Source organism: Coregonus clupeaformis, chromosome 15 (assembly GCF_020615455.1).
Source record: "Coregonus clupeaformis isolate EN_2021a chromosome 15, ASM2061545v1, whole genome shotgun sequence".
In the NCBI taxonomy this organism is placed as follows: Eukaryota; Metazoa; Chordata; class Actinopteri; order Salmoniformes; family Salmonidae; genus Coregonus; species Coregonus clupeaformis.
The window spans coordinates 46,491,587-46,516,152 of record NC_059206.1 but is presented as its reverse complement, the minus strand read 5'-3'; the positions used below and the strand labels follow the sequence as shown (position 1 = coordinate 46,516,152).

At 44.4% G+C, this 24,566-nt stretch overlaps 1 protein-coding gene across 2 annotated transcripts in view; it reads right to left on the bottom strand.

Moving 5' to 3' along the window:
* myo5b (myosin VB) overlaps positions 1-24,566 on the bottom strand; it is a 90,574-nt gene that overhangs the window by 15,087 nt on the left and 50,921 nt on the right. For both annotated transcript variants that reach the window (XM_041897826.2, XM_041897825.2), the window contains exons 8-23: positions 24,427-24,534; positions 24,133-24,242; positions 23,738-24,003; positions 21,097-21,178; positions 20,238-20,378; positions 19,549-19,671; positions 18,210-18,293; positions 15,787-15,939; positions 15,476-15,573; positions 14,157-14,243; positions 13,137-13,248; positions 12,278-12,489; positions 11,950-12,106; positions 11,031-11,270; positions 10,583-10,819; positions 8,459-8,552 (exon numbers count right to left, since the gene is read on the bottom strand). In XM_041897826.2, the coding sequence (XP_041753760.2) occupies positions 8,459-8,552; positions 10,583-10,819; positions 11,031-11,270; positions 11,950-12,106; positions 12,278-12,489; positions 13,137-13,248; positions 14,157-14,243; positions 15,476-15,573; positions 15,787-15,939; positions 18,210-18,293; positions 19,549-19,671; positions 20,238-20,378; positions 21,097-21,178; positions 23,738-24,003; positions 24,133-24,242; positions 24,427-24,534 (2,304 nt within the window). The remainder of the gene's footprint in view (positions 1-8,458; positions 8,553-10,582; positions 10,820-11,030; positions 11,271-11,949; positions 12,107-12,277; positions 12,490-13,136; positions 13,249-14,156; positions 14,244-15,475; positions 15,574-15,786; positions 15,940-18,209; positions 18,294-19,548; positions 19,672-20,237; positions 20,379-21,096; positions 21,179-23,737; positions 24,004-24,132; positions 24,243-24,426; positions 24,535-24,566) is intronic.

The following is a 24,566-nucleotide window of genomic DNA, read 5'->3' as shown; positions in this document are numbered from 1 at the left end:
AATGGATTATCTCTGCATGTGTAGTTCCCACCGTAAAGCATGGAGGATGTGGTGTTATGGTGTAGGGGTGCTTTGCTGGTGACACTGTGATTTATTTAGAATTCAAGGCACACTTAACCAGCATGGCTACCACAGCATTCTGCAGCGATTCGCAGTCCCATCTGGTTTGGGCTTAGTGGGACTATCATTTGTTTTTCAACAGGACAATTACCCAACACACCTCCAGGCTGTGTAAGGGCTATTTTACCAAGAAGGAGAGTGATGGAGTGCTGCATCAGATGACCTGTCCTCCACAATCCCCCCGACCTCAACCCAATTGAAATGTTTTGGGATGAGTCGGACAACAGAGTGAAGGAAAAGCAGCCAACAAGTGCTAAGCATATGTGGGAACTCCTTCAAGACTGTTGGAAAAGCATTCCAGGCGAAGCTGGTTGAGAGAATGCCAAGCGTGCGCAAAGCTGTCATCAACACAAATGGTGGCTATTTGAAGAATCTCAAATATACCGTTTTTCCTATTTTGTTGCATTACAACCTGTAATTTAAATGGATTTTTATTTGGATTTCATGTAATGGACATCCACAAAATAGTCCAAATTGGTGACGTGAAATGAAAAAAAATGAAAAAAATAAAATAACGGAAAAGTGGTGCGTGCATATGTATTCACCCCCTTTGCTATGAAGCCGCTAAATAAGATCTGGTGCAACCAATTACCTTCAGAAGTCACATAATTACTTAAATAAAGTCCACCTGTGTTCAATCTAAGTGTCACATGATCTGTCACATGATCTCAGTATATATACACACCTGTTCTGAAAGGCCCCAGAGTCTGCAACACCACTAAGCAAGGGGCACCACCATGAAGACCAAGGAGCTCTCCAAACAGGTCAGGGACAAAGTTGTGGAGAAGTACAGATCAGGGTTGGGTTATAAAAAAATATCCGAAACTTTGAACATCCCACGGAGCACCATTAAATCCATTATTAAAAAATGGAAAGAATATGGCACCACAACAAACCTGCCAAGAGAGGGCCACCCACCAAAACTCATGGACCAGGCAAGGAGGGCATTAATCAGAGAGGCAACAAAGAGACCAAAGATAACCCTAAAGGAGCTGCAAAGCTCCGCAGCGGAAATTGGAGTATCTGTCCATAGGACCACTTTAAGCCGTACACTCCACAGAGCTGGGCTTTACGGAAGAGTGGCCAGAAAAATTGAATTTCTTAAAGAAAAAAATAAGCAAACACGTTTGGTGTTTGCCAAATGGCATGTGGGAGACTCCCCAAACATATGGAAGAAGGTACTCTGGTCAGATGAGACTAAAATTGAGCTTTTTGGCCATCAAGGAAAACGCTATGTCTGGCGCAAACCCAACACCTCTCATCACCCCGAGAACACCATGGTGGTGGCAGCATCATGCTGTGGGGATGTTTTTCCATCGGCAGGGACTGGGAAACTGGTCAGAATTGAACGAATGATGGATGGCGCTAAATACAGGGAAATTCTTGAGGGAAACCTGTTTGTCTTCCAGAGATTTGAGACTGGGAACGAGGTTCACCTTCCAGCAGGACAATGACCCTAAGCATACTGCTAAAGCAACACTCGAGTGGTTTAAGGGGAAACATTTAAATGTCTTGGAATGGCCTAGTCAAAGCCCAGACCTCAATCCAATTGAGAATCTGTGGTATGACTTAAAGATTGCTGTACACCAGCGGAACCCATCCAACTTGAAGGAGCTGGAGCAGTTTTGCCTTGAAGAATGGGCAAAAATCCCAGTGGCTAGATGTGCAACGCTTATAGAGACATACCCCAAGAGACTTGCAGCTGTAATTGCTGCAAAAGGTGGCTCTACAAAGTATTGACTTTGGGGGGGTGAATAGTTATGCACGCTCAAGTTGTCAGTTTTTTTGTCTTATTTCTTGTTTGTTTCACACAAAAAAATATTTTACATCTTCAAAGTGGTAGGCATGTTGTGTAAATCAAATGATACAAACCCCCCATTTTTTATTTTTTATTCCAGGTTGTAAGGCAACAAAATAGGAAAAATGCCAAGGGGGAGAATACTTTCGCAAGCCACTGTAAAATATATTTTGATTTGTTGAATACTTGTTTGGTTACTACATGATTGCATATGTGTTATTTCATAGTTTTGATGTCTTCACTATTATTCTACAATGTAGAAAATAGTAAAAATAAAGAAAAACCCTTGAATGAGTAGGTGTGTCCAAACCCTTGACTGGTACTGTATATACAGTGAGGGAAAAAAGTATTTGATCCCCTGCTGATTTTGTACATTTGCCCACTGACAAAGAAATGATCACTCTATAATTTTAATGGTAGGTTTATTTGAACAGTGAGAGACAGAATAACAACAAAATAATCCAGAAAAACGCATGTCAAAAATGTTATAAATTGATTTGCATTTTAATGAGGGAAATAAGTATTTGACCCCCTCTCAATCAGAAAGATTTCTGGCTCCCAGGTGTCTTTTATACAGGTAACGAGCTGAGATTATGAGCACACTCTTAAAGGGAGTGCTCCTAATCTCACCTTGTTACCTGTATAAAAGACACCTGTCCACAGAAGCAATCAATCAATCAGATTCCAAACTCTCCACCATGGCCAAGACCAAAGAGCTCTCCAAGGATGTCAGGGACAAGATTGTAGACCTACACAAGGCTGGAATGGGCTACAAGACCATCGCCAAGCAGCTTGGTGAGAAGGTGACAACAGTTGGTGCGATTATTTGCAAATGGAAGGAACACAAAAGAACAGTCAATCTCCCTCGGCATGGGGCTCCATGCAAGATCTCACCTTGTGGAGTTGTAATGATCATGAGAACGGAGAGGAATCAGCCCAGAACTACATGGGAGGATCTTGTCAATGATCTCAAGGCAGCTGGGACCATAGTCACCAAGAAAACAATTGGTAACACACTACACTGTGAAGGACTGAAATCCTGCAGCGCCCGCAAGGTCCCCCTGCTCAAGAAAGCACATATACAGGCCCGTCTGAAGTTTGCCAATGAACATCAGAATGATTCAGAGGAGAACTGGGTGAAAGTGTTGTGGTCAGATGCGACCAAAATGGAGCTCTTTGGCATCAACTCAACTCGCCGTGTTTGGAGGAGGAGGAATGCTGCCTATGACCCCAAGTACACCATCCCCACCGTCAAACATGGAGGTGGAAACATTATGCTTTGGGGGTGTTTTTCTGCTAAGGGGACAGGACAACTTCACCGCATTAAAGGGACGATGGACGGGGCCATGTACCGTCAAATCTTTGGTGAGAACCTCCTTCCCTCAGCCAGGCCATTGAAAATGGGTCGTGGATGAGTATTCCAGCATGACAATGACCCAAAACACACGGCCAAGGCAACAAAGGAGTGGCTCAAGAAGAAGCACATTAAGGTCCTGGAGTGGCCTAGCCAGTCTCCAGACCTTAATCCCATAGAAAATCTGTGGAGGGAGCTGAAGGTTCGAGTTGCCAAACGTCAGCCTCGAAACCTTAATGACTTGGAGAAGATCTGCAAAGAGGAGTGGGACAAAATCCCTCCTGAGATGTGTGCAAACCTGGTGGCCATCTACAAGAAACGTCTGACTGCCCCGGAGCCCCCCACTCCACCGGGTTACCACCTTATTTTCTTCCACCTTTTCTTCTCTGCTCACCACTCTCACTCAGCCTAACTAGCTCCACCTGTCCCTGCTCTGCTCGGCTCTAATTACTCTGCCAGCTGCGCTGCATTACCCACTAACCTCTCCCCAGTATTTATAGCCCTGTCTTTCAGCTCTCCTTTGTCAGATCGCCTGCAAAGCTCACACCCGAACCTGTTTGCTCGCGCTCTGGCTCACCCTGGTTTTGTGACCCCCGACCTGCCTGGTTTTTGGATACTCTTCTGCCTCAGGAGATCCAGACCTGCTTCTGCCATTACGACTCCTGACTACTCTTCAATCCCGGTAACTCTGACCAGCCTTCTGCCTTGCTACTACGTATTTTGGATTTCCCTTGAACTGTACTGCTGCCTGGTTTCATTCCGCCTCGTTGTGTCTGTGTTTCCTCCCCCAGGACTTCTGGACCACCAACCACCGCGTCATCGGACGATCGCTGCCACTGGGGGAGGCACAGACCCAGCACATCGGACGGGGATAACCCCTGGAGCCTTCACTCACTCCCTACATCCCTTTCCCCTTAAGTTTAAATAAACTTTCTGGTGTGACGCAATTGTGGTCCTCTTGTCGTCTGTCTGAACCGTGACAGTACGATCTGACCATCATGGACCCAGCGCACACTTCCCCCGACATGGAAACCGAAGAACCTGAGCAACCCACCGCCATGCTACGCCTGGAACACACTGAGAGAGAGAGCTAGGCCGCATGAGCGGCGACATCACCCTCTCTGCTTCAGGCCGGCTACCAACAGCATCAGCAGTTCCAGCAGCACCAGCAGCAGTCCCAGCAGCAGCAACAACAACTCGCCATGATCATTCAACTCCTCACCAACCTGACCCCAGCCAGTCTGCCCACCAGCCCTGCCCCCGAGTTACCTGCCCCGGTCATTGCAGCCGCTGCTCGGAACCCAAGATTGGAAACCCCGAGCGGTTCAACGGCGATTCAACCCAGGTCCGGCCATTCCTGACTAGCTGCCGACTTCAGTTCTCCTTGCAGCCAAGGACCTTCGCCACGGAGGGGGCTAAGGTTGGGTATGCCATCACTCACCTGACGGGCCGAGCTCGACTCTGGGGAACAGCAGAGTTCGAACGTCAAACCCCATGTGCAACCTTCGACCTGTTTGCTGAGGAGATGCTGAAGGTGTTTGACCTGGATTCACCAACCGCAGAGGCGTCTCGTGAACTGTTCAGTATTCGACAAGGCAGACGTACAGTCGCAGACCATTCCATCGACTTCCGAACCCTGGCTAGACGAAGTTCTTGGAACACACCATCGTTGGTGGACGCGTTCTTCCATAGTTTGGCTGACTATATCAAGGACGAGTTGGTCTCCCAGGAACTGCCTTCCACTCTTGATGAAGCCATCGCACTGACTGTCAGGATCGACAGTAGGATACAGACCCGTGCGTGAGAGGGGGGCGCCAAGGTCCACCTACTACCGGCATTCGGAGAGATCCGACTGGGTTCCTGTCATCTACTGCCACTCACCCAGGTCAGCTTGATCAGTCTGAGCCTATGGAGATTGGGCGAGCCTCTCTCACTCCTGCAGAGCGCCAGCGACGCTTCACCTCAAACCTCTGCCTCTATTGTGGAGGTGATGGACATCGTGTGGTAACCTGCCCTTTAAAGGGCCAAGCTCACCGGGCATAGGGGGAGTCCGGTTGAGTTCAATGACCATCCAGTCCTCCCGACCGCAAACCCCCTGCTGCAAGTTCACCTCCGCCTCCCTGACTCAACTCACACCCTGGCTGCTCTGGTGGATTCTGGCGCCGAAGCCAACATAATGGACATCAAGCTGGCACGCCAACTGGGACTGGAGAACCTCCGTTTGACACCTCCTATTCCTGCCCGGGCACTGGACGGACACTTACTCGGATCGGTCACTCATGTCACGGCCCCCGGTCTCGATGGGTCTGTCCGGAAACCATCAAGAAACTATCCAGTTTCACCTGCTCCCCTCTCCAGGCCAACCCTCATCCTGGGTTACCCATGGCTCCGCCGGCACAACCCTCAGCTCGACTGGGTGACCGGGGTGATCAGGGAGTGGGGAGAGGACTGCCACCGAACCTGCCTGCTTGCCGCGCACTACCCCCTCGGCCAGTACCTACTAACTCCGCTCCTGACCCCTCCAAGGACCCTGTGTCGATTCTGCCAAGTCCCTGCATCGTTGCAGCTCTGACCTGGGCTGTTGAGGAACAGGTGCTGGAGGCTCTCCGTAACCAGCCAGGTCCCAGCACTTGCCCAGCTGACCGCCTTTTGTCCCCGAAGACCTGAGGTCCCAGGTCGTTCAGTGGGGACATGACTCCCGCCTAGCTTGTCACCCCTGGCTCCACCCGCACTTACAACCTGCTCGCCCAGAGGTTCTGGTGGCCCTCTCTGAGGAAGGATGTACGGGAATTCGTCCCAAGCCTGCCCCATCTGCAACCAACACAAGTCGGGCCCTGCCAGCCCCCAGCCGGATTGCTGCAGCCCCTGCCTGTGCCCAGGAGTCCGCTGGTCCCTGCTGCGCCTTGTCCTCCTCCTCCACGGCTCGTCGAAGGTGGTCTGGTTTACACCGTCCGCCGCCTGCTTCGGTCCAGACGGAGGGGTAGGGGTCTCCAGTACCTCATTGACTGGGAGGGCCATGGACCTGAGGAAAGGACCTGGGTGCCAGCTAGTCGGATTGTGGATAGGACTCTCATCACCGCTTTCACCAACGGCATCCTGATCAACCTGCAATCCGTAGGGGCCGCCCCAGAGGGGTCTCTAACCGTCCTGCCCGCTCCGCTTCCTGTCCTGTGCCCTGATCCGGTCTCGGGACCTGTCCCATCTCCCCGACCACGGCCCTCCGGCTTCCTCCGAGGATGAGGACGCTCACGACCGTTCGGAGGAGTTCCTAGCCCTCCTCCGCTCCCTCCTCCCGCCCGGCGTGGATGTTGCTCTTGGGACTTCTGGGGCCGTCCCTTGGGGGGTTTGTCATGAGCCTCTCACCCACCGGGTTACCACCTTATTTTCTTTCCACTCTGCTCACCACTCTCTCTACTCAGCCTAACTAGCTCCACCTGTCCCTGCTCTGCCGGCTCTCACTACTGCCAGCTGCGCTGCATTACCACTAACTCTCTGTGATTGCCAACTAGGGTTTTGCCACCAAGTACTAAGTCATGTTTTGCAGAGGGGTCAAATACTTATTTCCCTCATTAAAATGCAAATCAATTTATAACATTTTTGACATGCGTTTTTCTGGATTTCTTTGTTGTTATTCTGTCTCTCACTGTTCAAATAAACCTACCATTAAAATTATAGACTGATCATTTCTTTGTCAGTGGGCAAACGTACAAAATCAGCAGGGGATCAAATACTTTTTTCCCTCACTGTATATGTTTTTATAGGCCTACTATCTCAAAATGTTTAGATATGTAAGTCAACATTTTGAGATACGCAGGTGAAACTACGCAAGTCAAAATGTTGAGATAATATATTCTATTTGTATGAAATTACTGTTTCATTTGTAACATTTTGTGGTGATTTCAGAGGTGGCACCACAGGTCCCAAAGTGGTGGGGGGGAATTGTTTTTCGTGATCTGGTAGGCTAACCACACCAGGTAAAACTCTGGTTATGACATAGTAATAAATCAGCTGTAAAAACAGTTTTATATATGCTATGATGGGACCAGATATTTTACCAGGTCATATGTTGTTGTTTTTTTACTCTTGGAAAAACTCCTGGTCCTAGGGAGGATGAAAACATGATCGTTCTCCCCCACTCCCTCTTGAAACCAACCCTTTAATGCATTATTTGCATTTATATATCATCTTTATATACTGCGGTGGACGGCCTGATAACTCGTTTATTGGCTCTTTTCATCCCCAAGGTTCCTAAGAGGACCATATCATACTCTGTTATTACAAGGGATTGAATATGAAGGCAGAATCACTGGGATCATAGTATGTTGCTACTGTAATGTTAATGTAATACATAAATAATAGGGGTTCTCTGGTGTGTAATATCCCTAGCTCCAAAAACGTGGGCTTTTACACCAGCCTGGACAACATGCTGCTCTAACCGGCAGTAGAAAATAAAAAGCACAGTAATGTTACAGTTCATAGTGCTGTCGCTCATCCCAAGGGGACCCGAGAGAACCCTACAGTAACACTGCAGATAAAGAGAGCAGATTTGGCCAATATTAAGGCGACAACACTTCAATATCTACTTCAATTTCCACCAGAAAAGAGTAGATACAGTGTTCAGTAAGTCAAATGTGGGTCATGGCTGGTGTGATATTTTATGTAAAATGATTTCCTTTGAACTGCTCTGTGATTAAACATCCCGTTTGAAGTATTGCACATGGCATTTAGAAGGGCAGTGGTAATGTTCAGAGATTATGATGTAAACTATAAGTGACTTCTTATTGACAAAGAAGTCCATTGACGAATGGATTTAACAAATTGATTGATTTATGTTTAGCACACATACAGGTACATAGTTCAAAACGAATATGTTTCACTTTCCCACGTGAACCCAATACTAAACAATGGCTGACTTCAGTCTCAGGTAAAAAAAATAATTAAAAAAAGTCTCACATTGCTGCTGCTGTGTAACTTGATGCGGTTTCTGCCTCTCTCGTCCTACTTCCACACAGAAACCCCTTTTGTGTGGGGAAACGAGCCGTCCCTCGCCTCAGGGCAGGTCAGGCAGATTGCAAAGCTCACTGTGACTACAGTTTCACCTTCAACCACTCCTATACATCAACTAATCACTGTAGTAATCCTATTGTTTACATCTTAGTGGTGTATGAGATCTAAAAAGCACTTACCTTCTGTACTCTTGGAGTGGTGCAGAATCCTTTGGTTCATCTTCTCCTTTTCACTCTTCAGCATGGCATTCTCCCTCTCTAGCTCCTCCACTCTCTAAGAAAAAAGAACAAGCGCATTAATGAAAGACATTGAGACATCAGAAAGAGCATGGTGGCCATTCAAGAGCAATGCATTTTCTTTTATCCATTTTCATTTGCTACTTCAGACGATAGATGCTACTTACTCTCTATAAGTGAGCAAAAGGTCTATTTAGTTGTTTTGTTTCTCTGTTTCTCTTTAAGTGACTATAACTCTGTAGATCCTGCGTGTGAGGCTCTCATAGTGATGTCAGACGGTGCTAGAGAGCCAGGGACAATTCCTGCATTGTTACAAATTGGCTGACTTGGGAGAGAATCAAAGGGGCAAAGAGGGGTAACAGTGAGAGAAAAAAGTATTTGATCCCCTGCTGATTTTGTATGTTTGCCCACTGACAAAGAAATGATCAGTCTATCATTTTAATGGTAGGTTTATTTGAACAGTGAGAGAGAATAACAACAAAAAAATCCAGAAAAACACATGTCAAAAATGTTATAAATTGATTTCCATTTTAATGAGGGAAATAAGTATTTGACCCCCTCTCAATCAGAAAGATTTCTGGCTCCCAGGTGTCTTTTATACAGGTAACGAGCTGAGATTAGGAGCACACTCTTAAAGGGAGTGCTCCTAATCTCAGCTTGTTACCTGTATAAAAAGACACCTGTCCACAGAAGCAATCAATCAATCAGATTCAATTGGTAACACACTACGCCGTGAAGGACTGAAATCCTGCAGCGCCCGCAAGGTCCCCCTGCTCAAGAAAGCACATATACATGCCCGTCTGAAGTTTGCCAATTAACATCTGAATGATTCAGAGGAGAACTGGGTGAAAGTGTTGTGGTCAGATGAGACCAAAACGGAGCTCTTTGGCATCAACTCAACTCGCCGTGTTTGGAGGAGGAGGAATGCTGCCTATGACCCCAAGAACACCATCCCCACCGTCAAACATGGAGGTGGAAACATTATGCTTTGGGGGTGTTTTTCTGCTAAGGGGACAGGACAACTTCACTGCATCAAAGGGACGATGGACGGGGCCATGTACCTTCAAATCTTGGGTGAGAACCTCCTTCCCTCAGCCAGGGCATTGAAAATGGGTCGTGGATGGGTATTCCAGCATGACAATGACCCAAAACACACGGCCAAGGCAACAAAGGAGTGGCTCAAGAAGAATCACATTATGGTCCTGGAGTGGCCTTGCCAGTCTCCAGACCTTAATCCCATAGAAAATATGTGGAGGGAGCTGAAGGTTCGAGTTGCTTAACGTCAGGCTCGAAACCTTAATGTCTTAGAGAAGATCTGCAAAGAGGAATGGGACCTCTGTGATTGCCAACAAGGGTTTTGCCACCAAGTACTAAGTCATGTTTTGCAGAGGGGTCAAATACTTGCAAATCAATTCATAACATTTTTGACATGCGTTTTTCTGGATTTTTTTGTTGTTATTCTGTCTCCCACTGTTCAAATAAACCTACCATTAAAATTATAGACGGATCATTTCTTTGTCAGAGGGCAAACGTACAAAATCAGCAGGGGATCAAATAATTTTTTCCCTCACTGTATTTATTACCACTGAGGCACCGAAAAAGCCCAAGGCCAATTTACTTAACAATGATCTTCTTAATTCCTAAGTCAGGTGGTCAAAACAATACAAAAATGTATACATGATATCAATTTCAGGTCAGCAGGAGAGCACTGATACAATACAGTTGAATCCATAATGAGATTGTTGGAGAGTCTGATGTTCAGTAATAAGACTAAGAATTTATTTGATTCTTAGAGTAAGAATTCAGTAAAACTGCTGCTACCAGCATCTTTTGGAGTTGTTTCAACAGAAGGTTTTATTCATTGAACAGAAGGGCTTTGGAGAACATACAAGGTTCAGTACTAAGATAACTCTGAATGATCTAAATGGACAGAGAAAGATGGCAACCTGTCTGCTAATTATAAAACAGTCTGTCCAATCTTGAGGCACTGAACAGCATACAAAATCCCAAATGACAGCCTTATAAAAGGAACATTTACTTTCTCCCCTTCAGTGATTGACAGCTCACCTGTTCCAGTCCCATCTTCTCGTTGCTGTGCTCCTCCTCAAGCTTCTTCCTGTGGGCGTGTGCTTCCTGGAGCTCCGCCCTCAGCTTCTCCAGCTCCTCCCTTAGAGAGGTCAGCTGACTGCCGTCTCCCTGGCGACTGCGCATTGTCTCCAGCTCCTTCTGCAGTTTGTTCACCTCTGAGCCCAGGGAGGCTTTGGCCACCACCAGCTGCTCATTCTGAGTCTTCAGATCTTTGGTCTACACAGTGGGACAGGAGAGAGAGCGCGCTGGTTACTACTATTGGACATCACATCACTTTTTAACATAACTTACAGTCTAGACTAGCTAAAAACATTAGGTGCCAAAATGATTGCAAAGAGAAAGGAATATTGTGCCTTTCATTGACCCGTCTTTGTATTATGGTACTCCCATAAAGTGACCTGGGTCAGAAACGTGTCTATGACTGTACCTGGTCATCCATTTTCCTCTGCAGTTGGACAATCTTGTTCTCCATGCCTGTGTTGAGCTTCTTCAGATGTTGGGCGGACCTCGCCTCGATCTTCAGCTGTTTCAGCTCACGCTTGGCACGCATGCGGCGGTAGGCACACTGGATGGTGATGGCGGCGTTCCGTGCCCGCCTGAACTTCCTCCTGGTGAGCCAGCCTCGGACATGCTTCTGGATGATCATGGCTTTGTGATGCAGAAGGAACTGGGGAGGTGGAGAGGGGAGGTAGAGATCAGGGACAAGGAACCATTTATTATACTGTACAATGTGATGGGAAATATCAAATCAAAATCAAATCAAATTGTATTTGTCACATGTGCCGAATACAACAGGTGTAGACCTTACCGTCAAATGCTTACTTACAAACTCTTAACCAACAATGCAGTTTTAAGAAAATAGCGTTAAGTATCTACTAAATACACTAAAGTAAAAAAATTAAAATAATAATAATAACAATAATGAGGTTATATACAGGGGGTATCGGTACCGAGTCAACGTGCAGGGGTACAGGTTAGTCGAGGTAAATATGTAGTTAACCCCAGTAGGGGGAAATTCTAGAGTTCTCAATCCAAAGGGAATCTAGTGTATCCGAGAAGGCGCCATAGCAGGCAGCATTTATGCAAGGTCCGCCTGATCACATTCCGTTTTAAATCGGAGCACTTCGTCTCCAATTTTCCAGTCAAACAAACAGGAGTCCAAGACTGAGGCATCATCCCAGGGCACTCATTACTCCTGATAGAGATCTAATCAATTTCAACAACTGATAGTTTCAACACTAATACAGTGAGAGATTGGGAACAAATGAGTGTATACAAAATCCTGGATAAAGAAGGTGAAAAGGTCAACCAGTGACATAACAAGTAGAGTATTGTGGTTGTAGTACCTCCTGGAAGATCCTGCGGGTGAACATGCCCCTGGTAAAGGCCTGGATGGTGACAATAGCCTGTCTCACCCTCAGATAGTCCCTCCGCTCTCGGACCATACGATACTGCTTCTGACAAATAACAGCAGTGCGGGTTAGACGCAGATGCTCCGCAAGCCTGAAACAGACAGAGAAAGACAGCAAAGGGAGGAGGACAGGGAAAGGAGTTACAACACTGGCACCGATATTGACAACAACTGGTTCATGACCCTTGTAGTGTGATTTATCAAGAAGTTCCCGCATGGGAACACTTTGTTAGTGTAGCAGAACGGTGTGTTTCTCCTCTCACCTGCGGGCCATGTAACCGCGGCCAAATCTCTGCAAGGTGATGGCAGACTTGCGTATCTTCTGATAGCGGACCCTCTGCAGCCAGCCTCGCACTGTCTTCTGGATCTTGATGCAGGCGGAGCGGAACTTGTCTGCCCTCAGCTTCTCCAGGTAGGCCACTTGGCCCGCTCTAAAGAAGATCTTGGTCTTGCCAAACTGGAACTTGTCTGGGTCCTAGTGAGGGAGAAAGACCTGGTCATTTTGTTTCCATTCATTAATTCAGTTAAATGGAACTTCAGCTCGATCAACTGAGCATCAAGGCAGTTAGTTAAGTGGACGTTATCAAACACGAGGTTTCCATTACATACTGTCCAAAGCGCATACAAATGATATTCCAGTAATAATGTATTAATAACATGAATAAACTCCATGTTCTCTTGCTCATGTACAGAGATGGAGAGGAGCGAGATGCCAAGAGAACCTCTCAGACTGTGCATACTGAATTCTCCACTGTTCCTAGTGAACACAACTCTGCTACTCCATTAGGACTGAAACTCTGCTACTCCATTAGGACTGAAACTCTGCTACTCCATTAGGACTGAAACTCTGCTACTCCATTAGGACTGAAACTCTGCCTTTCTACATCCCCATTCCCCAGGTTCAAACATTCAAGGTTGTTGTCTCTCAATACTGGAAAAGTACTGTATCAGATCAGACATGCAGTAGGTTCAATAATGCAAAGATGGACCTGAAGGAGTTAGGGAGCTCTGTTGAAAAGAACAACATCCGAAAGGGAGTTCTTCAGACACATTTTTTTCTTTTTTATTCATTCATTTCCTTTCCTATCCTGCTTGGGGCTTTAGGGCTGAAATCTTTCTTACCTTGACCAGGGTTTCCAGCAGGTTCCTACACACCAGTTTCTTGTCCCCTACGGTCATATCGGACTTCTTCATGAGGACTCTGTATCTGTTGAAGAAGTCTGGGTACGTCCACCTGGAATCACATAGGACTGGCTGAGAATCAAGTCAAACACAGAGACAGCACAAATCTGAAACAGGCATGTTTTAATTCATGAAAAAGAAAACCATTGTATTATTTTTAACAAAATAAAATCTAAAAAATGTCATTACCACTTCCACGCTACATAAGGCATGATTATTGTTAATCTCTAGTTTTTTTGGGTTTGGACCATGAGCAGGTCAGGACTAGTGTCGGTCCTCTAGACTTGAAACAGTAAGACTGCACTTTCTCACGCAGTATTCTGTCTCTGTTTTATGCTGTGTAATGGAATCAAATTGTTATTAGGAGAGTTTTCGTGATCAGTGGTGAATTGCTCTCCTGCTGTTCTCCCGCAGGGAAGCACGTAACTCAGGAGAGACGGAATTCAATTTCCCCCCTGCTTAGGCGACCGAGAAAGCTCAATGATAGAGCAATAAAAACAGACAAAAGAGGAAGAGCCTCCGTCCAGGCCTGGGCCACCGGTACTAATTACGAAAGTGACATGCCCATTACATTACATTTACATTTTAGTCATTTAGCAGACGCTCTTATCCAGAGCGACTTATGAGTGCATACATTTTTCATACATCACCCAGAAGTGGCATAACAACCACATTCTATTCTATTACAATATATAATAATAATAATAATAATATTATTATATGCCATTTAGCAGAAGTTTTTATCCAAAGCGACATATAGCCTTGCGTGCATAAATGTTTTATATGGGTGGCCCCAGCGGGAATCGAACCCACACCCCTTGGCGTTGCAAGCGCCATGCTCTACTAACTGACCCACACAGGACCACAATTAATTACTTTGCTTCCACTATCTATTGCACACAACAGAGAACGTGCCCACCCATGTTTTGGTAGTGCTCTGTGTGTGAGAAGCAATCTTACCTTGATGGGTACCCAGCAGCACTGATGCGGATGGTCTCCAGGACTCCACATGCCCTCAGTTGCTGCACAGCTCTCCTAGAGTCAAACCTGCAACAGAGAGAGGGACAAAATAACATGTATACAAAGTTCCTAATTGTTCCCCCATCACAATGAAAACACACCATTCTAGGAGGGTTAATTACAATACACAGACACAGGTAAAGACTATCCCACTCTCCCTACCTGAGCTTAAGCTTCCCCTTCAGCATTGTACACGTCTCCATTAAGCAGAAGACATAAGCATTAAGAGGATGTTAATGCTAGTCAGCTAGGTGCTGCCTGGGCAGACTGACTGTGTCCCTACATACAGCCTTCAGTATGTTTGCTAAAGTCCAGCCACAGCATGTGACCAAGGCACATCATTAGATTTAGAGACCTTGAAGAGGCACTTGTGCTAAAGAATGCATCATGAAGAGGCCAACATGACCTGACCTCTCCTCCTGTCCTGTTTTTCAGAAGTAAACATTCTACGTCTACAATGTGTGCTGTAGTAGAAAAGCCTTAGAACACAAGACAGACTTCCTTAATCGACCTCTAAAAAACTAAAACATAGGTGTGCTGGTTTAAATGTCCCATTCTACACTGCTTATCAAGACAACATTGTTTATTGAAAAACGGTCTTCATTTTGGACGAGGGTTTCTGGTAACAGTCAACATGGTTGTGCCACTGTGAGCAAGAGAAACTCTGTTATTGAGTCAGAGTACTTGAGAGAGTTATTCAGCAAGAGACAGAATCAGTAACTCAGGCTACGCTAGGGCCTAGGCAACCAAAAAACAAACACAGCACACGCAGGTGATGTGTCTCTTTGTCTGTCACCCACAGTACTCTCTCCTTGTTGTCTTTTCCCCTGACTCCATGCATGTTTGTTAGTGTTCTGTTACATAAGCAAATATTACCTCACTATGACCGTACCACATGTTTCATAAGAATGGGAGACCACATATTAGGCTTCTAGATCTGATTAGTGAAGCCAGTCACGATAAGAAGTTGGCTTCTGACGCTTAATCATACTGTACACAAACATACACACAGAACAGAGGCCTCTTTGTTTACAGTAATACTGTACCAGTAGGTACAGAAGTCCCAAAAGCATCTCCTACACTAAAAAGGGGCAAGGTTTTTCAGTAAACCTAAACAAAGTTGGCTATATAAATGGCTATTTGAGCAGAGAAGTTACATGAGACAGACAAGACACACAAACTCGTATTCTGTTGCCTACATACACAGACACCCACACAAATGTGTCAGACAGGGTGACTGAAACTAAATATTTACTCACGAGAATGCCTCCTTCTCATCATTAGGCTTGATGCAACGCACATAGTGGGGGGTGGTGGCATTCAGGGTCTCCATGAGAAGATGCAGGGAGCTGCGGAACTACAGTTCACAAACAGAGGAAAGGAGGATAAGAAGTACTGCAAAGGCAAAGTTATAAAAAACGACGGTGTCCACCAAGCATTGTAAAAATACTTGTTATGTCATTGCTTCCTAATGAAAGGTTAAATACACTGTTAAGAAATGGACTATGACACTGACACAGACAGACTCCTGATTGAACTCAGGCCTCATGGTGTCAGAAAGGATGCTAACCTGGTGGCCCACGGTTTTCCTGTGCTCCTTGTTGGGGACTTTAGGTGTAGGTTTGGCCGAGCGCACGTTGATCCTGGAGGACTTGCTGGAAGAAGACGTGGAGCTGCTGCCGTCTTTATTACTATCCTGGAACAGATCCGCCACGAGCTGAAACTGGGAGAGAGGGAACCAATTAACATCATTAATATGTTTAGCAGATGGTTTCATCCAAAACAGATTATTATATTATAACCCATTTTACAGCCGGATAACAACATAAAATCCCCAACCACACAGAAAGTGGCGTGGAATTCCATAAAAATCATTTTCATGAGAAATATTTGTACATAGTCCTATACTGTAGGATCCAGTGAAATGGCTGATGTTATTATAAATAACACTGGTGATACTACAGAAATGAAAAACTGGACAGGACGTCAATAAACCAGCATTTAGGCTTCAGTCAGGAGCGTTCTGTAGTCACATCTCCTCAGCAGAACCAGTGAAGGGGAACAATCTGAGTGTCAAGCAGCAGCATCCTTGTACTTGTGGTGGATGCAGAGGGAATACTGATAATGGCAAAATAATATCTCCGTCACAGATAAGGCTTGTGTGGTTAGACAGTACTAATTCAGTGCAGTGCAGTCCTACCATCCATACTAATAACTATTCTCTCATGCCAAACTTGCGAAAAGTATTCTGACATGAACATGAACTTTCTTTTGGAAAATGTTTCCTTTATAACTTTGCAAAGAATAAGCTCTGCAAGCAGGATTGGATTTATGGTCCCTCTATGAAGATTCATAGACGTTCCTTGATCCATCCACCACCTCTGGCTTGGGGTACAGCTCAGGTACCTCCAGAGTTAGCAGGGCTTTCAGGCTGTGAGAGATGACAGTAATGGTCCATTGAGGAAAGACTTATCAGCTGGAGGAGGTTTCATGACCTTCACATGTCCTCCAAGGCTCCCCAATGTTGACAGATTTCTGCGCCACTGTCAGCTAGATATGAGGGGGTTTAAACAAGCTTGGGCCTCTGACTCTAGAAAGGAAGTGGAAGAGAGATACAGAGACAGAGAAATGCAGTACAGGATATTGTACAATATTGAGACTGCCATCACCAGGGGTGGACATGTTATGTCTTTATCACTGCTTTTGTTTAGGAAACCTTACCGCAGCGTTTCCTAAACTTGGTCCTCGGGATCCCAAGAGGTGCACACACAGCTGATTCAAATGATCAAAGCTTGTTGATTAGTTGATTATTTGAATCAGCTGTGTAGCGCTAGGGCAAAAACCCTTGGGGTCCCGAAGACCGAGTTTTGGAAACCCTGCCTTACTGCATCTGAAATGTATTGATTCTATTCAATCATTCTGATATTTATTTGTGCTGTTCAATGGAGCTTGGTGTCTTTCTGATAGTAAATGGATTTTTGCCACTGACGAGATGCTTTTAGACAGAACATAAATTATGAAATCTCTCCTTGCCTCTCAATATTCCTTCTCATTTGCACGCTCTTAATGGCTGTTGCATTAGTAATGCTGAGGAGAGGATTTTGGCGCGAGGGAGACAAGATGGTAGAAAGAGAAATTCCTGAATCCTAATGTGATATGAAATGAACTAAAGTTGGTATTTGTCCCAAAGAGAGTGGCAGAGAGGGTGTGAAGGTTGAAATGAACTGAACTGAAATGACTGACAAAGCCAATGCACTTGTGGCTCTCATCACTTAATCAGTTAAAAAGATAATGCAGAGAACATGAGCTGAAGTGAGGTTCCAATCAAGCAGTTTGAGTTTGGCTTGGAGAGGCAGGAGTCAGGAAGTCTCCAGAAAGTGTGTGTGTGTGTGTTTGTTGTGATTGTGACAATTCATCTGCAATATAGTCGAATTTTGATATGACTTCTTAATTGACATTCAATGTATTTCAAATGAGAATGTAAAGCAGGATTTAAACTGTAGGGTTAATATGAAGTGTTGTCAAGTTGTCAGCCTGGCTTTAAACAACAACTCTATCTAATAGGAGCTATACTTCCCATCATAGGAACCTGTGAAATGCTTCCAACTTGCCACTTTCTAAATCGTGTTACTTTCTTGCGTCATTGCACTCTGTCCCAAAACTGAAGGCTCTTTCAGCAGTAAACTAATTTGGTAAAAGCTTTACGGTGCAGCTTTTCCAAGAAAGAAGTCCATAAAAATGTATGCACTCACTATAAACTGTAAGTCGCTCTGGATAAGAGCGTCTGCTAAATGACTAAAATGTAAATGTAAATAAACTCAGTAAAAACCAAAGGTTAAATTAGTTAGAGCTTAAAAATATAATTCTTTGTGACAAGCTTTCTGCAGTTAAGTGGGCAGAGTGTGTTGTTCAGTGTGAGTTGAAGTGTCCACTAGATTCTTTTAAATGATTGTGTCATTGTGGTAGTGGTCTAATGACATTATTCTCTCTCACCTTGCTGGCCTTCAGAATGTTGATGTGTTCCTCGTAGACGGTGTCTCTGTTCTTCTCCAGGAAGCCATCACACTGGTACTCAACCTGCCAAGGGGGGAACAGAGGTAGATATAATGGACTGCACCATCAGCAATTTACAGCCAAATACACTGACAACTAAATTAGCAAACATTTAATCAACTATGGTAATTATGTACAATAGGGACACTGAGGGTTGTCTGTTCAAATCCCAAGTGGCCCATACAGTCCTGCTGTTGTGTCCCGCAGCAATGCACTTACAGTCACCGTAACTAAACATCCAGCTGTACATTGAATAATTTAAAGTATGTAGCAGTTTAAACAGAAGCATTTACTGAGCACGAAAAAAAGGATGAGCCAGGTTAGCTAACATTCTGTAAACGTATAAAAGCATCCAGTCAGATGTAAAATAACATGGGGAAATGAGTGCAGGTATTGATAGGAAGGAAATCCCTCTCAGTCAGTCTCCCGTCCTTCCATTTTGTCTGTCCATCAGCAGCCCTAGCCTCCAGGCCAGTCTGGTGTGACACTTTACCCCTGCTCTCTCCTCTTTCTCACAGATAGGGTTGCAGGCTGTTCTCGTTGAACAAGGGCGCGAGAGAGGAAGAACAGTGAGTGAACGCAGATCCTACACCTTTTCACTTGACGAGTTAGACAAAGAGAAACACCCCAAGGGAATCGGTTTAATACCATCTTCACAGAGGAGAGCTGGGGAAATCCTATTGACATTAACAGGACTCTCGCATTCCTTGTTTTTCATGGAAATTACCATAGTAAATAAATGACATTGCTACAGCAGCCTGCCTTTCATCTGTTTACATGACCCACATCAGGCATCAGACACACAGGCAGTCCTTTCACTGGGGGAAAGTTCTAGTTAGTGCCAGCTCCTTGAAGTAGGAGTGCTGCTCTTTGAGTTAATTAGAGCTTGTGTATGTGTCATAAGGAGGAGGGGAGACATTGCAGGGCCATTGAGATCACTCACAATAATACTAACACACAAAGCATCTGATGAGTCATCATGGGATAATCACATTGGCTCTTTTCAGGCAAAGCCCCTGCAATGAGGGTGATTCATGTCATGTCCTTAAAGTCCTTTGAATAGCACAATTTGTAGATGGTCCTAATTATTCAGCCAGGTATACTGAAGCAGTTAGGTTTAAACACATGACCTTGCTTAAGGACTGTAACAATAGGATTCCCCCCAAAATGACATTTGAACCAACAACCTAGCATTGGGTACATTTTCACTTAACTGAAGAGCCATACGTACAGGTGCTTTTCATTTGAAACATGTTGTCTCTAGGCTGGGTCTACCCACCTTATCAGCAAAGTGAATGATAATGAAAGATATGTTGGACATCCGGGGTTTCTGGAAATGGACGCTGCTTGAAAGGCGATCGTACAGCTTCTGGCACCAATTCTGATCCGTCCCTTTTGGCACCTGTAGCAGCAGCAGGTGGAGGGGAAGAAGGGGGAGATATTATATAAAACCATGAAGGAAACCAAAACTTTCTATCCAGGCTAGCTGTGCTCAGAATAACAATTATTTTGAGGTTGTTCCAAATGATCGTCCATAACTTCAAAGGGCTGTGGGATGAGACAGGATGAGTGAAATAAATAAGTAATCTGTTTTGTTCCAAAGTCCTTAACTCAGATAATGATCTGGATACAGGCAGGGGAAATAGACGCAGGCCACGCTTTGTACGTATGAATGCAGGACGAATCCCATTAACTGAGACCAGAGGTTTAAAATGCAGAGGTTTAAAATGCAGAGGTTTAAAATGTTTTGGTCTGCTCCCTCCAGACCAAAACACAGAAGACTGTTCAACAACTGTAATGGCTCAAGTGCATTCAGTACTAAAACTCCTCCCGTAGCCAATCGTCCATATACATTTGCCCACAAATGCATCCCAAAAACAGGAGTTAAGAACTACTGGAGCTCTGGAGTAAAGACAGAATTGAGGACTAAGGACGAAGACATTATGTATGTAAGACCAGGTGCTCCACCTTGCATTCCTCATCCAGCAGGTCCAGGATGCCCAGCTTGGCCTCTATGAGGTCGATACACGGCTGGTTGTCATAGAAGTCGATGAGTGTCCAGGGGATCTGCTCCTTCATGTACTCCTCCTGCTCCAGCTTGAACACATGCTGAGGAAACACAGAGACAGACAGACACACAGTGAGCTACAGCACAGCAGGTTATCCGTTAGACTAAGTCATGAATTATTTCACTTGAAAACATTTATGTTGAGTCATGAGGTTAACAGCTAGAAGTTCTCATGTCTCCTCTACAGAACATTGGAATTTAAGGTAGGTAGCTACACGGAGTGTACAAACGTTAGGAACGCCTTTCTAATATTGAGTTGCACCCCCTTTTGCCCTCAGAACTGCCTCAATTCGTCAGGGCATGGACTCTACAAGGCCCATGTTGACTCCAATGCTTTCAACAGTTGTGTCAAGTTGGCTGGATATCCTTTGGGTGGTGGACCATTTTTGATACACACTGGAAGCTGTTGAGCGTGAAAAACCCAGCAGTGTTGCAGTTCTTAACACACTCACACCAGTGGGCCTGGCACCTACTACCATACCCCGTTCAAAAGGCACTTAAATATTTTGTCTTGCCCATTCACCCTCTGAATGGCACACATACACAATCCATGTCTCAATTGTCTAAAGGCTTAAAAACCCTTGTTTAACCTGTCTCCTCCCCTTCATCTACACTGATTGAAGTGGATTTAACAGGTGACATCAATAAGGGATCCTATCTTTCACCTGGATTCACCTGGTCAGTCTGTCATGGAAAGAGCAGGTGTTCTTAATGTTTTGTGCACTCAGTGTATATTATAAATATAAGACTTAAACTCACTTGATTGAACTGCTGCTGCAGTTTCTCATTGGCGTAGTTGATGCAGAACTGCTCGAAGCTGTTTATCTCAAAGGTCTCAAATCTGTTCAGATGAAGAGAAAACATTCACATATTTAGTGAGTCTGAAGTCTCTGGTCTATTTTCCTTCTGTGTTTTAGACAGTGATTCTAGGCCTAGAGGAAAACTAAATGATAAATAATGGATTGTGTCATTTTGGAGTCACTTTTATTGTAAATAAGAATATAATATGTTTCTAAACACTTCTACATTAATATGGATGCTACCATGATTACGGATAATCCTGAATGAATCGTGAATAATGATGAGTGAGAAAGTTACAGATGCACAAATATCATACCCCAAAAAATGCCAACCTCCCCTGTTATTGTAATGGTGAGAGGTTAGCATGTCTTGGGGGTATGATATTTGTGCGTCTGTAACTTTCTCACTCGTCATTATTCACGATTCATTCAGGATTATCCGTAATCATGGTAGCATCCATATTAATGTAGAAGTGTTTAGAAACATATTATATTCTTATTTACAATAAAAGTGACTCCAAAATTACACAAAACATAATTTACCATTAATTTATATTGGACACAACAATCTGAAACACAACCAAATCAAAGAGCAAATGCATCCAACACATTTGTAGAGCCACAAGCTTTATGTAGTCATTGCATGCTATGAATATGGGACCAAATACTTAACTTTTTACTACTTTAATACACATGTAAGTGAATTTGTCCCAATACTTTTGGGCCCCTAAAATGGGGGAACTATGTACAAAATGTCAGTAATTTCTAAACGGTTCACCCAATTTGGATGAAAATACCCTTAAATTAAAGCTGACAGTCTACACTTTAACCTCATAGTCATTGTACCATTTCAAATTTCAAAAGTGCTGGAGTACAGAGCCAAAACAACAACAAAAAATGTCAAATGTCCCAATACTTTTGGAGCACACTGTAGATCACGTGTCAAACTCATTCCACGGAGTGTCGAGTGTCTGCGTGTTTTCACTCCTCCCTTGTACTTGATTGATAAATTAAGGTCACTAATTAGTAAACAACTCTCCTCACCTGGTTGTCTAGGACTTTTTTTAAACTGTAGAAACTAGGCCCTCCGTGGAATAAGTTTGCCACCCCTGCTGCCTAGCCGAGGGACGTAGGGGTGCTGCAGCACCCCTGAAAAATCGGAATAAAATAAAAAACGATACAAAAACAATGGTGCACTATGACTTTACTAGTATTAGCAGACCGACAGCGCGGGCAAAACCTTTTTTTCAGCATCTCCGCTTTGGCAAAAACGGTAGTTGTATAATTAAGAACAGTATCTTGCAGGATTCAATAGTTGGAATTTTAAGAGTTGTTGCCCTGATCCTTTCTCTGCAATTGTCATTCTAATGGAATCCAGAAAGAACAAAACCATGTCCTCAAACATTTACATCAAAAGGTGCAAAGTTATGGGCAAAGACACAAAACATCCACATCAAATTAAATATTTTTCTTGATCAAATAACATGGAAAACAATCACTTTTTGTGCAGTATTAATGTACCACCTTACAAACCACTTAATGTAAATGTAAATTACTGTATTGTACATAGGCTGGTCATCTAGGTTTGTACCTGTAGACTTTCCATCACCATGAAGAAAAACAATGCACAATACAGTAATTGAGTACATTGATGTGATGATGTGGCTCAGTTGGTAGACCATGGCGCTTGCAATGCTAGGGTTGTGGGTTCGATTCCCACAGGGGACCAGTACGAAATAGTATGAAAATGTATGCACTCACTACTGTAAGTTGCTCTGTATAAGAGTGTCTACTAAAACGGAAAAGGAATGAATAGACCATTTCAGGTCATAGAAATAAGTTGCGTTTGCAAAGTATTTCAAGAAACTTGAAAACATACAGTATATCAAGCAAGTATTTTTATATTCCACAAGTATTATCAGATGAACTGTTTTGTACAGATAATTATCAGACTCAAGTTACAAATGCCCCCATGCTGAATGTCTTATTATTTGGGCTTTCTACTGTAGCTCAGCATCTTGCCCCTCCCAGCGCCAGGTCAGGCAGCCAGCTTTATCAATAATCTAACCCACAGCAGGGAACAAATTAAGCCCTCAGTCAAACAGGGTCAAGAAGAGGAAAAGCATAGCTCCCCCAATACAATTTGGTTCCATCCTCTATATACTGTAATGAGAAGAGGCACTTAAAACACAGGGGATGGAGGTATTTAGCTGGAGAGACGCATGGCGCTCACACACACAGACGCGTGTCTCCAGACTGGAGGGCACAGATAAAGAGTAGTTATGAAATCTACTCATCAAATATCAAGCTTCTCCGTGCCTTACTACAGAAAACATTGTGTGACAGAACTGCGAGGGAAAATGAGAAATGTGGGGCTGATGTTCTTCTGTGTGCCTGCTGTCACAGTGTGTTAACTTACTGCCAGCCTGGGATGCTTTTAACATTCACCATGGCTGAGATTTCACTCCTGAAATAAGACTTCTGTCACTGGCAAGAAAATCGGTTCTCACCACAGAGTCAAGTTTCTCTCACAATCCAAACCAACCCACTGTTGAGCTTTGTTTTCAGAGGTTCTGGGGAGCACAGGTGGATAGTCTTACCCGTAGATATCCAGAACACCGATGAAGGAGTGTTGTTTGGAGGAGGTGTGCAGAGACTTGTTGACGTGCTCCACAATCCAGTCAAACATGTGTGCGTAGATGTGTTTGGCGAGCGCGTCGCGGGCGTTAGCCGCCTGTTTGCGGGACATGTTCTTGACGTAGGTCTCTGACGTGGTGACCAGCTTCCTGTGACATAGCCAGTGTTCCATCTGCTCCAGCTCTACCCCCAGCAACCGGCAGAAGTGCGTCAAGTGAGGGTCGTTTCTCTACAAACACAGACAAACATACATAGATTGAATCAATAAATGAGGTATGCGGTATAGAGAAGATATACGGTTTGAGGCTGTGATGTGGAACTATAAACTCAAACAGAATTAAGCTGGACAGTGACATACTGATATGTGGCAGGAGTCTCCGTCTCTCTCCGAGCAGATCTCCACGTTTCCCAGATGCAGGATGGAAGCTATGATTCTGAAGATGCTGCTTTGATTGCTCTCCTTAACACCTGCAAAAACAACCACTGTAAGGTAAATGTTGTTCCATCGGGAGATAGAAAAATAACATGTTTCTATTTGTCTTTTGTTTTCCGTCAGTCTTTATGTCCAAGATACATAAACCCTTTGTTCTGAGCCTGTTCTAATATAGCGGTGTTAGCATCTTAGAATGTACCCATGCAGTCAGACCCTTACCCAGTAGTGTAAAGGCTTCTCTCGTCTTCTTGAAGTCCTCAGCATCATTCACCCCCTCAATGAAGATGTTCTCTCCTTGCGATGTGAAGATGAATTCTTCTGCACTGGCTTTAAGATGAAAGCAGAGATGGAAATAAATG